The 17,577-nt window shown below is 43.6% G+C and overlaps 1 protein-coding gene across 1 annotated transcript in view; it reads left to right on the plus strand.

Annotated features, from left to right (window-relative positions):
- LOC140467462 (uncharacterized) overlaps positions 1-17,577 on the plus strand; it is a 70,343-nt gene that overhangs the window by 33,269 nt on the left and 19,497 nt on the right. Inside the window, exons 6-9 of the mRNA XM_072563855.1 lie at positions 4,011-4,058; positions 12,517-12,656; positions 14,109-14,186; positions 15,088-15,142. Of these exons, the coding sequence (XP_072419956.1) occupies positions 4,011-4,058; positions 12,517-12,656; positions 14,109-14,186; positions 15,088-15,142 (321 nt within the window). The remainder of the gene's footprint in view (positions 1-4,010; positions 4,059-12,516; positions 12,657-14,108; positions 14,187-15,087; positions 15,143-17,577) is intronic.

Raw genomic sequence — 17,577 nt, forward strand, 5'->3', positions numbered from 1 at the left:
AGCGCTGCTCCTTCGTTAGGTAGCTAGTGGGACAGAATCATAGGACACAGAATTTATAGTAAGAGATCAAAGTGTCATACAACTGATGCAATGTATTAGACAAACCTACATGGCTGTTAAATCTTAAATCTCTTAGAATGGGGATGCAGGTTTTGATTGATGAATATGTAAATCCCAGAATTTCTTTCAGGTCCCAACCGCGAGATAGCTTGAAGTTTTATCAGTGTAATTCTGTGTCCTGTGTACCTGCACTACTAGCTACCTGATGAAGCAGCTCTGAAAGCTTGTATTTTCAATTAAACCTGTTGGACTATAACCTGGTATTGAGTGCTTTTTAACTTTGTCCACCCCACTCCAACACCAGCACCTACAATTGTGAGATTGTCCACTTTGGTACAAAAAATACAGAATCTTATTTAAATCTTATTTAAACGGTAATAAATTGGGAAAGGTTGATGTACAGAGGGACCTAGGTGTACACTGGTCACTGAAAGGCAGTGAGGAGGTGCAGCAAGTAATTAGGAAAGGAAATGATATTTTGGTCTTCATTTCAAGAGAGTTTAATACAAGAGCAAGGAAGTCTCACTGCAGTGAAGAAGTTTTTCTCCTCTCTCTACAAGAATCTCAGGGAGTCCCTCTCCCACTGCAACTCCCAGGTCATTTCCTCTGCCCTGAAGCTCTTCAACCATGTCCTGGAACTCAATGCTACTTTCTCCCCACCCCCACCGTCCTCTAGCTTATCCCTCCACCCTTCAGGCTCTCTGCCTTTATTCCTGATGAAGGGCTTTTGCCCGAAACGTCGATTTTACTGTTCCTTGGGTGCTGCCTGAACTGCTGTGCTCTTCCAGCACCACTAATCCAGAACAGGGTCTTGGTGAGACCACCCCTGAAGAATTATGTTTGTTTATCACTCCTTACCTAAGAAAAGAGATAATTACCATTAGAGGGAGTGCAGCAAAGACTCACCAGACTTTTTTAATAGAATCCCTAAAGCATGGAAACAGGCCCTTTGGCCCAACAAGTCCACACTGACCCTCCGAAGAGTATCCCCAAACCCATTTTTCTACATTTACTGCTGGCTAATGTGCCTAACCTACATTTTCCTCAACACTATGGGCAATTTAGCATGTCCAATTCACCTCACCTGCTCATCTTTGGACTTTGGGAGAAAACTGGAGCACCTGAAGGAAACCCATACAGAGACATGGGGAGAATGTGCAAACTCCCCACACCTGGGACTGGAATCGAACCCGGGTCCCTGGCACTATGACGCAGCAGTGCTAACCACTGAGCCACCGTGCTACCCACCACCCAACCAAATTATTCCTCTGAAAATGTTTTGCAATATGAGGTGTAATTGGATCAACTACCATTATCTTCCAGAAAAGGCAGTGAAAATCCAGTCACTGAATATATTTAAGAAACCTATAGATAGATAGATTCCGACAGGCCAAAGATGTCAAAGAGTATGTACGCTGTTGAGATGCAGGATCAGCCATGACCATGTTGGAATGCACTTGATGGACCAAATGACTTTCTCCTGCTCCCGTTTGCCCACTGAAGCTTTAACATGCCACCTCCTAACCAGAGAGCATTTCCTGCAACTTTCCCTCTCGTTGTTCTTGCCGTTACATGGACTTCCTAAGGTCTGTGTATGGAAGTTTCCAGAAGCAGTGCCAGTCAGTAGATGTGAAATTTCCCAGCAGCCGCACAGGTTAGAGGGAATGTCGCTGTCTGGGCTTTATGCTTAAGTGCTTGATATGCACTTAAATCCACAATCTTCATCTCAGAGGTGACAATGCTACTCATTGAACCATGTCCAGGAGGAGGCCAATCGGCCCCTTGAACCTATTCTGTCATTCAATGCCATCAAGTCTGATTTGTGACACTAACACCATCCACCCACCTTAGCCCATGTCCCTTTACTCCTTTGGTTAACAGAAATTTATCAATCTCTGGTTTAAAAATAACAATTAATTTTTCAGCAAGTGCTGTTTGCTGAAACGAGGGCCAATCTTTGTGTGCAGAACTGTTTCCTAATTTTACTCCCGAAAGACCTCGCTCTAAGTACGTCCCCTAGTCCTAAACTCCAAAACCAGCAAAAATATTTCCTGTCTATTGAAGGCAAAACATTGAATGTTTTCAAGAAGGAGTCAGGTATCGTTCTTGGGGCTAAAGGGATCAAAGAGTCTGGGGAGAAAGCAGGAACAGGGAACTGGGTTAGATGAACAGCCATGAACCTATTAAATGGAGGAGCAGGCTTGAAGGGCTGAACGGTCTACTGCTCCTACTGTTTTGTTTCTATATTTTTCTTTACCCAGTCAGTTCCTCTTAGTAACATTTGAACAAATTGCTCTTTAATCCTGTAAACCCTGAGGAATGTGTCACTAGCTTGTGTAATCTGTGCTTGCAATTTTACCCAGGCAGGCCAGAAAATGTAACTACTCACTGAGTCATAGAGCACAGAAACACACCCTTTGATCCAACTCGTCCATGCTGACCAGATATCCCAATCTGACCTAGTCACATTTACCAGCATTTGGCCCATATCCCTCTAAACCCTTCCTCTTCATATACCTCCAGATGCCTTTTAAATGTTGTCATTGTACCAGCCTCCATCACTTCCTCTGGCAGCTCATTCCATACCCGTACCACCCTCTGCGTGAAAAAAATGCCCCTCAGGGCCCTTTGAAATCTTTCCCCTTTCACCTTAAACCTATGCCCTTCAGTTTTGGACTCACCCACCTTTGGATAAAAACCTTGTCTATTCACCCTATTCATGTCGCATATGATTTTATTAACCTCTACATGGTCACCCCTGAGCCTCCAACTCTCCAGGAACAAAAACCCCAGCCTATTCAGCCTCTCCCTATAGCTCAATCTCCCCAGTCCTGGCAACTTGCTGTAAATCTTTTCTCAAGTTTAACAACATCATTCCTGTAGAAGGGCAACCAGAATTGTACACAGTAATTCTAAACGTGGCCCCACCAATGTCCCGTACAGTCGTAATGTGAGGTGTCAACTCCTAAGCTCAATGTTCTGACAAATGAGAGCAAGAATGTCAAACTCCTCGTTTACCGCCCTGTCTACCTGCAACTCCAGATTTTTCTAAAAGTACAGTTCCCAGAACTGAGCACGTGCATCACGATATGGTCTAACCAGGGCTCTGTAGATGTTATGTTAATGCATAATCAGCCACAATTGATACTTCAAGCTGAGTCCTATCCAATGGATTTATGTAATCGTGCTGATTACATTGAAAGCTGTAACTGGAGCAATTTCTCACTCCATCCAGGGAAGTTACATTTCCAGCTAGGTGGAATATGAGGAGAGGTCACAGAATCAGGAATCTTTACTTTGTAAGAGTTGAGGATGGAATGTGATCTCATTGAAGTGTGAAAGGATACAGACAAGATCAACCTGAGGGGAGCGTTTCTGAGATCTCCCAGTTAGCCGACCTAACGCTGGAGATTGTGAATGAGGTGCCTGGTGTCCACAATTAATGCAGTTGTAGATTCTACAACACGAGGCAGCAGCAGGACATGGCGGGGTGGGGAGGTTGGGGGCGGGGATTGGGGGAGGTGGGGAGGTGTGAGAAAGGGTGAAGTTTGCCCTCAAAATTCATGAGTTTAAAAAATGAAAGAAGGCTTCCCATTCAGGGCCCAGTAAGAGTTTGAGGCGGAACTTGGTTTCTGTGGGATTCTTTGCCTTTTTAACTGTCCTTTTGTTTCTCATATGTGAGTAAATTTTCAGTTCTCTCTGCAGGCATGTTTCAGGGCCTGGCTACTAACCTCGAGGGAATTTAAGGGAGTCAGTGAGGGAAGATGGAAGTGGAGAAATGCGAGGTGTGTGGGAGAGCGTGAAGGCATACACGAACTTCCCTATAACAAACCACTTCACATTGAAGACTTAAAGAAACCATCTGTTTGTAAATAAATCGCAATTGTTATGAACCTTAAATTTCGGAATTATCTGCAATTTTCAAGTGACGCTATTCCTCTAATTTTCAGATTGTAACAATCCAATGATGAAACTTTACGCTAAAGACTACTGTCCAGGTAGGATGGAAGCTGACATGTTTATTGTGTGGAATATATGGTCCCTCCTCAGTGAAGGACTTGACCATGTTCGACTGAGTCCTGCTCACTGTATCAATGAGGCAGAAAACTTGGAAAGGGATCATGCTGTAAGGTTGAGTGAAATAGGGGTTGATGGGAAGGGTGAGGGCAGTAACAAATTAAAAATACTATACATGAATGCACAAAGCATTAGACATAAGATGGATGAGCTTGAAGCTCTTTTGGAAATTGGCAGATACGATATTGTGGGGATAACTGAGACGTGACTTCAAGTGGACAGGGCCTGGGAAATGAATATTCAAGGCTACACGTGCTATCATAAGGACAGACTGATGGGCAGAGGGGATGGGGTGGCCATGTTGGTAAGGGATGATATTCAGTCCTTTGCGCGGGGGGACCTAGAGTCAGGGGATGTAGAGTCAGTGTGGATAGAGCTGCGAAATACTAAGGGTAAAAAGACCCTCTTGGGAGTCATCTACAGGCCCCCAAACAGTAGTCTGGATGTCGGATGTAAGTTGAATCAGGAGCTGAAATTGGCCTGACGCAACGATGTTACTACAGTTGTTATGGGGGATTTTAACATGCAGGTAGACTGGGAGAATCAGGATGGTATTGGACCTCAAGAAAGAGACTTTGTGGAGTGCCTCCAAGATGGATTCTTAGAACAGCTGGTGCTGGAGCCTACCAGGGAGAAGGCAATTCTGGATCTGGTATTGTGCAACGAACCAGAATTGGTCAGAGACCTCGAAGTGAAGGAGCCATTGGGAAGTAGTGACCATAATACATTAAGCTTCAATCTGCAATTTGAGAGGGAGAGGGTACAGTCGGAAGTGACAGTACTTCTGTTGAATAAAGGGAACTATGGCGCTATGAGGGAGGAGCTGGCCAAAGTTCAATGGTGCAATACCTTAGCAGGAATGACAGTGGAGGAACAATGGCAGATATTTCTGGGTATAACGCAGAAGATGCAGGATCAGTTCATTCCAAAAAGGAAGAAAGATCCTAGGAGGAGGCATGGGCGGCCGTGGCTGACGAGGGAAGTTAAGAAACATATTAAAAGTTAAAAGAGAAAAAGTATAACATAGCAAAGATAAGTTGGAAAACTGAGGACTGGGAAGCTTCTAAAGAGCAACAGAGGATTACTAAGAAGGAAATACGGAGAGGAAAAATGAGGTACGAAGGTAAACTGGCCAATAATGTAAAGGAGGATAGTGAAAGCTTTTTTAGGTATGTGCAAAGCAAAAAAATGGTTAGGACTAAAATTGGGCCCTTGAATACAGAAACAGAGGAATATATTATGGGAAACAAAAAAATGGCAGAAGAATTAAATGGGTACTTCAGATCTGTGTTCACCGGGGAAGACACAAGCAATCTCCCTGAGGTAATAGTGGCTGAAGGACCTGAACTTACGGGAATTTATATTTGCCAGGAATTGGTGTTGGAGAGACTGTTAGGTCTGAAGGTTGATAAGTCCACGGGGCCTGATGGTCTACATCCCAGGGTACTGAAGGAGGTGGCTCGGGAAATCGTGGATGCGTTGGTGATTATTTTCCAGAGTTTGATAGATTCAGGGTCGGTTCCTGAGGATTGGAGGTTGGCTAATGTTATACCACTTTTTAAGAAAGGTGGGAGAGAGAAAGCAGGAAATTATAGACCAGTTAGTCTGACCTCAGTTGGTGGGAAAGATGCTGGAGTCTATTATAAAGGATGAAATTACGGCACATCTGGATAGTAGTAACAGGATAGGACAGAGTCAGCATGGATTTATGAAGGGGAAATCATGCTTGACTAATCTTCTGGAATTTTTTGAGGATGTAACTCTGAAGATGGATGAGGGAGATCCAGTAGATGTAGTGTACCTGGATTTTCAGAAAGCTTTTGATAAAGTCCCACACAGGAGGTTAGTGAGTAAAATTAGGCCGCATGATTTGGGGGCAAAGTACTAGATTGGATTGAAAATTGGTTGGCTGATAGGAAACAAAGGGTAGTGATAAACGGCTCCATTTCGGAATGGCAGGCAGTGACCAGTGGGGTACCGCAGGGAACCGTGCTGGGACCGCAGCTTTTTACAATATATGTTAATGGTATCAGCAATAACATTAGCAAATTTGCTGATGATACAAAGCTGGGTGGCAGGGTGAAATGTGATGAGGATGTTAGGTGATTACAGGGTGACCTGGACAAGTTAGGTGAGTGGGCAGATGCATGGCAGATGCAGTTTAATGTGGATAAATGTATGGTTATCCACTTTGGTGGCAAGAACAGGAAGGCAGATTACTACCTAAATGGAGTCAATTTAGGTAAAGGGGCAGTACAGAGAGATCTGGGTGTTCTTGTACACCAGTCAATGAAGGCAAGCATGCAGGTACAGCAGGTAGTGAAGAAGGCTAATAGCATGCTGGCCTTCATAACAAGAGGAATTGAGTATAGAAGCAAAGAGGTGCTTCTGCAGCTGTACAGGGCCCTGGTGAGACCACACCTGGAGTACTGTGTGCAGTTCTGGTCTCCGAATCTGAGGAAAGACATTCTGGCTATAGAGGGAGTGCAGCGTAGGTTCACGAGGTCAATTCCTGGAATGGCGGGATTACCTTACACTGAAAGATTGAAGCGTCTGGGCTTGTATACCCTTGAGTTTAGAAGACTGAGAGGGGATCTGATTGAGACATATAAGATTATGAAAGGATTGGACACTCTGGCAGCAGGAAACATATTTCTGCTGATGGGTGAGTGCCGAACCAGAGGACACAGCTTAAAAATACGGGGTAGACCATTTCGGACAGAGATGAGGAGAAACTACTTCACCCAGAGAGTGGTGGCTGTGTGGAATGCTCTGCCCCAGAGGGTAGTGGAGGCCCAGTCTCTGGATTCATTTCAGAAAGAGTTGAATAGAGCTCTCAAAGATAGTGGAATCAAGGGTTATGGAGATAAGGCAGGAAGAGGATACTGATTAGGAATGATCAGCCATGATCATATTGAATGGTGGTGCAAGCTTGAAGGGCTGAATGGCCTACTCCTGCAGCTATTGTCTATTGTCTATTGTCTATTGATGCTGTCAGGTCTTCACGTTGTATAAAAGATACCTGAAGCACTGATTAAAACAAAATCTCACAACGATGAGACTGGAATGGAGAGAACATACTCATTCAAAAAGATTGAACAGACTAAGGGTCTGTTTGAGTCTTAAAATGCTCCTCCAAAACAAAACTCTACAAAAATAAGCTTTTGATTGTCTGACCTAATGTCTCCCTCCCTGTGTGACTCAGTATCATATGTTGCTTTCTAATGCTTCTTTGAAACGCCTTGAGAAGCTTCAATATGTTAGCGGTGCTGCATGGATGTAAGTTGTCGTTGTCGTCTTTAAGCTTATGAAAGGGCTTTGACCGAGCGAAGATGTTTCCGCTTGTAGTCGCTTGGTAACACAGACCCTAAGTATTACTGAAGAAAAAGATGCTTTTGAGGCTTATTGACTTGTACTGATCAGGACAGAATTTGAAGAAAACCAAATCTAGAAGGGAACAACAATTTATACCACATGAGAAGAGTTTGCTGACTGGTTGGCAAGTGACATTTGGTAGATATATTGTCATGGAGAATGCATGGCGAAAAGTTATTGCCAGCTCCTGTTTACATTTAAATGAGTTGGCTCTGATTAGTGAAGACATGGTGAATACACCAGTGAATAGCTGTCCCTCAGCTTTTGTTTTATTGAAAAGGTACAGTGTGGGGACATGTTCTTTCTGTTTGTAAAGTTCAGAGACGTGCGAGTGGATATGTCCAGCTTCTGACACATGTAAATGAGTCCCACTAATAATCTTACATTGATTCAGTTTAGTTGTGAAGAAATTTCACTGGAATTGAAACATTAACTCTGTTTCTCCCTCCAAAGATCTGCTGAGTTTCTCTAGCAATTCCTATTTTTGTATCTTATGTTGTTTGGTCGTGTCATAATTAGCACAATCAGGATTGTTTCACAGAATCACAGAACCCCCTACAGTGTGTAAGGAGGCCATTCGTCCCATCAAGGTCACGCCAACCCTCCGAAGATCATCCCACCCAGACCCAACCCCTGACCCAATCCCTGTAATCATGCATTTCCTGTGGCTAACCTACCTAGCCTGCACATCCCTGGACATGACAGAGCAATTTAGCATGGCCAATCCACCTAACCTGTACATCTTTTGGAATTGTGTTTGGCAAATGGCGTCCAATCATGTGATCACATCTAATGTTGAACACTACATTCTTTGTTTTGCAAACCAGGGCAGGTTGAATATGGTCAAATGTGTATGTCATGAACTGCTGAAGAGACATTCTGTTTGATGCTATATACCAGGTACAAGACAAATGGGCACCATACTTAGCATCACACCAGCACTGAAATACATAGACCATGTGACTGATTTGCATGCAAAGCTGAACATCATATTGACATGAGGGCATCATCTAGCTAATGGAAATTATCACTGGTTTTATTATTGCATTGTCACAGAGTGAAATGGCTAGTTCCGTATATTGCTAAAAATTTTACTAAATCCCTACAGCGTATAAGCAGCCAATCAAGTCCACCACTGACCCTCTGAAGAGCATCCCACCCAGGTCTACCCTCTCCCTGTAACCCTGCATTTCCCATGGCTAATCCACCTCGCTTTCACATCCCTGGACAGTATGGTCAATTTAGCATGGCCAATCCACTCAACCTGCACATCTCTGGACTATGGGAGGAAACCGGAGCACCCAGGGGGAAACCCACACAGAAATGAGGAGAATGTGCAAACTCCAGGCAGACTGTCGCCCAAGGGTGGAATCAAACCCAGATCCCTAGCGCTGTGAGGCAGAGTGCTAACCACTGAGCCACACATTTTGAGGCACCTTGTCATTCAGGTAATCTGAGGTTTATTGGACATTTTTCCATGCCAACAATAACAGGGCTATTCATGGATTTACATGACATAGAGCAAGCTATGATCTGATCAGAATAGCCTTTATCTCAAGCTCTTTCACCATTAAGCTGAATCAGAGTCTATATGCTGCCTAATCAGTACTCTCTTCCCAAGCAGTACAAATTATTGTTATCTTTGAAATTGAGTTCTTGCAATTCTGTCCTGATTATTGTAAGGCAAAATGCCTCAACAGTGATTCCATTTGTGATGGAGTCCAAACACTGGCTCATAAATATTATAGAGTCATAGAGATGTACAACATGGAAACAGACCCAACCTGTCCATACCGACCAGATATCCCAACCCAATCTAGTCCCACCTGCCAGCACCCGGCCCATATCCCTCCAAACCCTTCCTATTCATATATCCATCCAAATGCCTCTTAAATGTTGCAATTGTACCAGCCTCCACCACTTCCTCTGGCAGCTCATTCCATACACGTACCACCCTCTGCGTGAAAACGTTGCCCCGTAGGTCTCTTTTATATCTTTCCCCTCTCACCCTAAACCTATGCTATTAGACAGTTACTTCAGGAAAAACTTCTTCAACCAGAAAGTGGAGAATTTGGAACTCACTACCACAGAGAGTTTATGAAGTGAATCGTATAAATACATTGAAAGAGAAGCTGGATAAAGATTTGAGGGAGAAAGGAACCCAGCGATATATTGATCAGGTAAAGAGAGATGGGAGATAGTGAGGACTGCACATGCTGGAGAGTTAGAGTCGATAAAGTGCGGTGCTGGAAAAAGTACAGCAGGTCTGGCAGCATCTGAGGAGCAAGAGAGTTGGGGCCCCAGTCCTGATGAAGGGGTCCTACCCAGAATGTCAACTCTCCTGCTGCTCGGATTCTGCCTGACCTGCTGTACTTTGTCCAGTGCCAAACTTTATTGACTAAAGAGAGCTGGGAGCAGGTTGTGTGTAGCATTAACATTAAGTGGCCTCTTTCTGTGTTGAACGTTCAATGTAATCCAATAGAATAATTCTACAACTATTTGAGTTAAGTACTGCAGCTCATGACATAATCAGAAGATGGAGACACTGTCACTGTATGACTGCCAGTCTTTTGTAATCGAGTCATAAAGTCATAGAGATGTACAACAGTTTGGTCCAACTCATCCATGCCGATCAGCTATCCTAACCTAATCTAATCCCCTTTTCCAGCACTTGGCCCATATCCCTCTAAACCCTTCCTATTCACATACCCATACAGATGCCTTTTAAATGCTATAATTGTACCAGCCTCCACCACTTCCTCTGGCAGCTCATTCCATACATGTGCCACCCTCTGTGTGAAAAGGTCCCCCTTTGGTCCCTTTTATATCTTTCCCCTCTCACCCTAAACCCTCTAGTTCTGGACTCCCACACTCCAGGGAAAAAAACCTTGTCTGTTTATCCTATCCATGCCCATCATGATTTTATGAACCTCTATAAGGTCACCCCTCAGGCTCTAATGCTCCAGGGAAAACAGCCCCAGCCTGTTCAGCCTCTCCTTATAGCTCAAATCCTCCAACTCTGGCAACATCCTTGCAAATCTTTACTGGACTCTTTCAATGTCACAACATCTTTCCGATAGGAAGGAGACCAGAACTGCACACAATATTCCATAAGTGGCCTAACCAATGTCCTGTACAGCTGAAACATGACCTCCCAACTCCTACACTCAATGCTCTGATCAATAAAGGAAAGCATACCAAACGCCTTCTTCACTATCCTATCTACCTGCGACTCTAATTTCAAGGAACTATGAACCTGCAATCCAAGGTCTCTTCGTTCAGCAACACTCCCTAGGACCTTACCATTAAGTATATAAGTCCTGCTAAGATTTGCTTTCCAAAAATGCAGCATCTCGCATTTATCTAAATTAAACTCCATCTGCCACTTCTCAGCCCATTGGCCCATCTGGTCCAGATCCTGTGGTAATCTGAGGTAACCCTCTTCGCTGTCAATGACATCTCCAATTTTGGTTTCATCTGCGAACTTACTAACTGTACCTCCTATGTTGACATCCAAATCATTTATATAAATGATGAAAAGCAGAGGACCCAGCACCGATTCTTGTGTCACTCCACTGGTCACAGGCCTCCAGTCTGAAAAGCAACCCTCCCCACCACCCTCTGTCTTCTACCTTTGAGCCAGTTCTGTATCCAAATGCCTAGGTCTCCCTATATTCCATGAGACCTAATCTTGCCAACCAGTCTCCCATGAGGAACTTTGTTGAATGTCCACTGCTTTGCCCTCATTAATCCTCTTTGAGTTCTTCCTGTTTACATCCCCAGATACATTGTGACCTCCTGCCAGTGGAGGGAGATTTTGTGGCCTGTCCTATTTCAGGTCCCAAAATAAAAACAAACATAAAATTAAAATGTGATGAATGTTAAATTGCTAGCCTTCCATTTACAGCTGCAAGAGTCAGTCTGACTTCCACAGTTATTCATCTGCATTACGTATTTCAATGCAATCTCCAGATTGCGTTCTCTCCTTCTTAATAACTTCACTTACTGAGGGGGCGGGGGTGAGCAGCTCTTTTTTATTTTATCTTAATAAGTGAGAGGTATAATTTGAGATGTATAAAATTAGGAGGAGCATAGATGGGGAAAACAGGAATGAACTTTTCTCTTTGACAGAGGGATGAATGTAGAGGGGGCATAGATTTAGAACAGGGGACAGAGGAGGGTGTGAGGAAAGATCCTTTTACCCAGAAGGTGGTGGGAATCTGGAACTCACTGCCTGTAAGGGAGGTAGAGGCAGAAACCGTCATAATATTGATGTAGCACTTGTGATGCTAAAACATACAAGGCCAAGTGCTACAAAGTGGGATTCAAATAGTTAGGTGCTTGACTGGTACAGACTCAATTGGCTGAAGGGCCTTTTGCTGTTGACCTCTATGATCAACACACATCAAATTAACCAATCACCCAATTACAAAAGCCAGCCCTTAAATATATGTTCCAGTGAGCCACAATGTTGTCTGTTATTTCTGAAGCATATGTTGGTTTGTTGGCGTTCTCATGTTAGAGTGGTGGTGTCCCTATCTCTGAGCCAGGAGGCCCTGCTTCAAGTCCCACCTGCCGCTGAAGTGTTTTATAATATTACTGAACAGTTTGATTCAAAATATCACACTGGTTCATTTTGAAAGGGACCATCATTTACAAGACTGTGAATTAACTACTCCATACCTCGTGATTTGGTACATGATTTAGGTACGTGGACATAGAATTGAGTTCACGTAGACATTTTGATGGGGCTGCTGTGAGAGGCTGTTTCCTCTGGCTAAGGGTCAAGAATCATGGGATACAGTCTTTAACCTTTTGTGTCTTTCATTAAGTCCATGACTGATTTTCTGCATCAATGGCATTATTCCCATATTGCCTTACTACCAGTGAGGGACGTTTCGTATGTAGTCATACTTTGGGATAGGCGGGTAAGATAGACTGAAGGTCATAGCCTGCTGGAAACTGTTGTTGTGTGATTGTGTAATTTCAATTCTTGCTCTTCAGAGATCACTGTCCAATGTATTCTGAACAACAGTGACTTCACGGTGACCTACAACAGCTCCCATCCTAACCTTGAGTACTTAGTTTATCTCTGTATCTGGAAAAGTCAATACTGCAGCAGTGAAGAGGCTCAGAACCTTGCGGTAAGTATGCAGTCATCCTGATCAAGAGCCAACACCTTCCTTGGATAACAAACTGAGAGTGGAAATCTCCAGAAGTAAACATTTAAACAACAAGGAGTGGAATCTGCAGTTCAGAATTGGAACCCATTCTTAATTTGTTGTCCATTGAACTGCGGTGTATATTTGAACTGTGGTGTATATTTGAACTGCGGTGGGTATTTGAACTGCGGTGTATATTTGAACTGCGGTGTATATTTGAACTGTGGTATATATTTGAACTGTGGTGGGTATTTGAACTGCGGTGTATATTTGAACTGCGGTGTATTATTACTGGACAGGTCAGATCCCAGATAGAAATCTGGCTTGATAGATCACAGTTTGTGTCACTAAACAAACCATGTAATGCTGCAGATTTGGTTGTAACAATAAGACAGAAGTTTATTTCACAAAAGAAATGAAGATGAAATAGAATAAACATCAACTATTTACACATTCCTGGGTCTAGATTAGAGTGGTGCTGGAAAAGCACAGCAGTTCAGGCAGCATCCGAGGAGCAGTAAAATCGACATTTCAGGCAAAAGCCCTTCATTCCTGATGAAGATCTTTTGCCCGAAACGTCGATTTTTCTGCTCCTCAGATGCTGCCTGAACTGCTGTGCTTTTCCAGCACCACTCTAATCTAGACTCTGGTTTCCAGCAACTGCAGTCATTGTTTTTACCTTATTTACACATTCCATAAGTTTACAGATTTTGAAACACGTGGTACCATAGTAATCCCAAAACATTCCTTTACAAATCTCTTTGCACAAGACCCAAAAAACCCTTTGTCCAGTTCTTACAGCAGAGAAGAGTCCCTATCTGTTGCATCTTGTACGTTTAATTTAACTGGAACTTTAACTCCCATCTACAAAACTTGATAGCTTCTTCATGGACTTTACATACGCCTGAGCATAATGTTCTCAGCTTTAAATAACCTCTTCAGGGTTTTATCCAAACACTCTTAGTGGGTTTGTTTTATCATCCTCTATTGTCTAAAGTAATCTCTTCTCTATTTTCTCCCTTTTTTGTGAGTGATGCTTTATGTATCTGTGCGCATCTATAGACTTATGCTGAACTACCCTAAAATTGTTTTATTGTTTAAAAAATTATTTTCAAGCTACGTGTGTTTCTCTTAAGCTTAAAAAAAATCAAAACTTTCTAACAGAAATCCTGATGCACAACTGTTTGCTTTTTTTATGCAAACTCTCCTGATGTGCCCCTCCTGTTTTGAAAGCTACTCCCTCAAACTGTTTAAAAGAATCACCATGGCTACAGAAATATCCACAAATTGTCCCGGCACACAGGAACATTTAAAGTTCAAAAAAATCCAAATTAAAAATATATTATATTAAGTGTAAAAATTAACCCTCGTATACTTGGCACTATTCTAACTTGTCAGGCAAAGTGATGGGTATGTTCTGTTTTTGAATTACAGCCACCCATGGATGCATTTGGGAAAACCAACAGCATCAGATTCAAGAATGTCCCAGTGATCCCATGTCTCTGTGTCCGGGTAAGCTGACTTTTTAACTGCGGCGGTCCATGTGGTGTAGGTAGATCCAAAATCCAGGATTTTGACCCAGTGACAGTGAAGGAACGGTGATACATTTCTAAGTCAGGGTGGTGTGTGACTTGCAGATAAACAGACAGATAGATTTTTCAATCAATAAGGGGATAAGAGTTCTGGAGAAAATAAAGGAAGGTAGAGTTGAGGAAAATCAGATGGTAGAGCAGACTTAATGGGTGGAATGGCCTGCTCTACTCCTATGTCTTATAGTGGAAGATGGTAGTGTTCTTAGACTCCTACTGCCCTTGTCCTTCAAGGCGTTAAAGGTTTGGAAGGTGCTGCAGGGCATATTTTAGATAGTACACACTACTGCTACTGAACGTCAGTGATGGAGGGTGTGGATGTTTGCAGATGTGGTGCTGATCAAACAGGCTGCTTTGTCCTGGATGGTGTTCGAGCTTCTTGAGTGTCGTTGGGAACTGCATCCATCCAGGCAAGTGGGGAGTATCCATCACACTCCTGACTTGTGCCTTGTAGTTGGTGGACAGGCTTTGGGGAGTCAGCAGGTGAGTTACTCACCACAGTGTTCCCAGTCTGTGGCCTGTTGGCTGTTGCAAAAGTAAAAATGCTGTAAGCGTGCTGTAGGTTAAGCAACATCTATGGAGAGAAACAGTGAGGCATCTCTTTGTGACTGCACTTTCATTGTTTATCCTTGTACCACTGTGAAGTGGCTTGAGCCTTTTATTCCACGTGAAAGGCATAGAACGAGTCCAAAGTTCTGGTGGTCTAAACAACAAAGGCAAATTGACGATTTTGCTTATGTTGATCTCACCCATCCCTTTGGAAATTACATCATCTTTAAAGAGATTTTGCTGCAAATACCATCTCTGTTCTCCTTTCATCACAGGTAGCCACAAAAAGCCACAGTCTGTACCACGAGCAAATGGAGTGTCCATTCAAAGGTATGTCAGAGGGTAGAAGAAATGTTGAATGACCATAGAATGTCTTAACTTGACACTCAGAGTTATGACACAACATTGTCGATGTTTAAAATGAGGTGCTGGAGAGAAATTCACACACTTCCAATTTTCCTTTAGGATTTCTCAAATTGTTTCTGAATTTCTAACTTGCATTCCATCCATAAATGATTTCCATTCCCGTGACCTCAGAGGGAGAGGTATTATAATGTGAAGCTCAGTTCCAGGAATCTGAGCAACATCAATGAGACTGACACATCTGAAGGAGTTCTGCATTCCCAGCAGGTGCTGCCTTTACAATGAGACATTTAAATAAGGATCTGTCCCTTCTCTCTGTTGTGCATTTAAACAAATCACTATTTCAGACAAGAGCAGAGAGTCTTGCCTGAAATGTATCCCTCAAACAAAAGAGTTAAGAAGCAAATTATATCATTATTATTTCATTGCTGTTGGTGATCACTGTGTACAAATACAGTTTCCCTCTTTCCAATATCGCAGCAGTGACAACTCTTCACAAAGCTTCAATGTTGTATAGTGTTTTGGAATGTCTCATCTGAGAGACTGTGCAACACAGCGCTGACCCTCGGAAAGTGTAACACTCCCACAGTAATGACCCTCTGAGAGTGTTGCACTCCCTCAATACTGACCCTCTGACAATGCAGCACTCCCTCAGTACTGACCGTCTGACAGTGCAGCACTCCCACAGTGCTGGCTCTCCGACAGTGCAGCAATCCCACAGTAGTGACCCGCTGACAGTGCAACACTCCCTCAGTACTGACCCTCTGACAGTGCAACACTCCTTTCAGTACTGACCCTCTGACAGTGCAACACTCCTTTCAGTACTGACCTTCTGACAGTGCAACACTCCCTCAATACTGACCCTCTGACAATGCAGCACTCCCTCAGTACTGACCCTCTGACAGTGCAGCACTCCCACAGTGCTGGCTCTCCAATAGTGCAGCAATCCCACAGTAATGACCCACTGACAGTGCAACACTCCCTCAGTACTGACCCGCTGACAGTGCAACACTCCCTCAGTACTGACCTGCTGACAGTGCAGCACTCCCTCAGTACTGACCCACTGACAGTGCAGCACTCCCTCAGTACTGACCTGCTGACAGTGCAGCACTCCCTCAGTACTGACCCGCTGACAGTGCAACACTCCCTCAGTACTGACCCGCTGACAGTGCAACACTCCCTCAGTACTGACCCGCTGACAGTGCGGCGTTCCCTCAGTACTGACCCTCTGACAGTGCAGCACTTCCATAGTACTGACCCTCGGACAGTGCAGCACTCCCACAATACTGACCCTCGGACAGTGTAGCACTCCCTCAGCACTGACCCTTTGAGAATACAGCACTCCCCCAGTATTGACCCTCTAGCTGTGCAGCACTCCAGCAGTACTGGCCTTCTGACAGTGTAGCACTCCCTCAATGCTGACTGTCTGACAGACCACCCATTTAACTCTCTCTGCTATAAGGGAAACATTTGCAGATTCTCCAATCTCTCCACGTAACTGAAGCTCCTCATCCCTGAGATCCTTCTAACAAATCTTTCATACACACTTTGGAAGACTTTGATCTTCTTCGATGCCCACAGTGAAACATAATATTCCAGCTGACTTATTAAGGTTCATCATAACATCACAGAACATGTGGAGGCAGATTCCATCAGAGGTTTATAAAGAGAGCTGGTTATATATTTGAAAATGATGAAGTTAGCGAGCTACAGAGATAGGGCTGGAGAGTGGGATTAGCTGGGTAGGTCTTTCCAGAGCTGGTACAGATATAATGGGCCAAATGGCCTTCTTCAATACTGTAAAGATTTATAATTTGATTATGTGGCTGTACAAATATTTGACATAACATTTTTCCATTGGTGCCCTTGCCTTGATAAAGTCAAGAAACCTGCTTCCCTTTTTATTTCAAACTGTCTTAACACATAAAATTTTATGAATACATCCCTCAGAGGCCCACTATTCCTGCAGTCCCATTTAAAACTGCATCCTTATGTTGGGGTGGGGGGAGGATGAGAGCAGTGAGCTATTTGCAGAGTGGGGGTGGTGAGGGTGATGTGACAGGGAGTTGGGAGTATGGGGATAGGGTGCCAGTGCTCTAGTGGAACTGTCACTGGAGTATGAATGCAGCAACCCAGGTAATGTCCGAGGGATCCTGGTTCGAATCCTACCATGGGGCAGATGGTGGAATTTGAATTCAATAAAAAAAAAATCTAAGATTAAGAGCTTAATGATGACCATGGCCAACTGTCAGGAAAAGCCCATCTCGCTCACTAATATCCTTCAAGGAAGGAAATCTGCCATCTTTACCTGGTCTGGCCTACATGTAACTTCAGACCCACAGCAATGTGGTTGATTCTCAGCTATCCTCTAGGGATAGGCAATAGATGACCAGCAACATGCA

This window comes from Chiloscyllium punctatum, chromosome 45, assembly GCF_047496795.1.
Source record: "Chiloscyllium punctatum isolate Juve2018m chromosome 45, sChiPun1.3, whole genome shotgun sequence".
NCBI classification, from domain to species: Eukaryota; Metazoa; Chordata; class Chondrichthyes; order Orectolobiformes; family Hemiscylliidae; genus Chiloscyllium; species Chiloscyllium punctatum.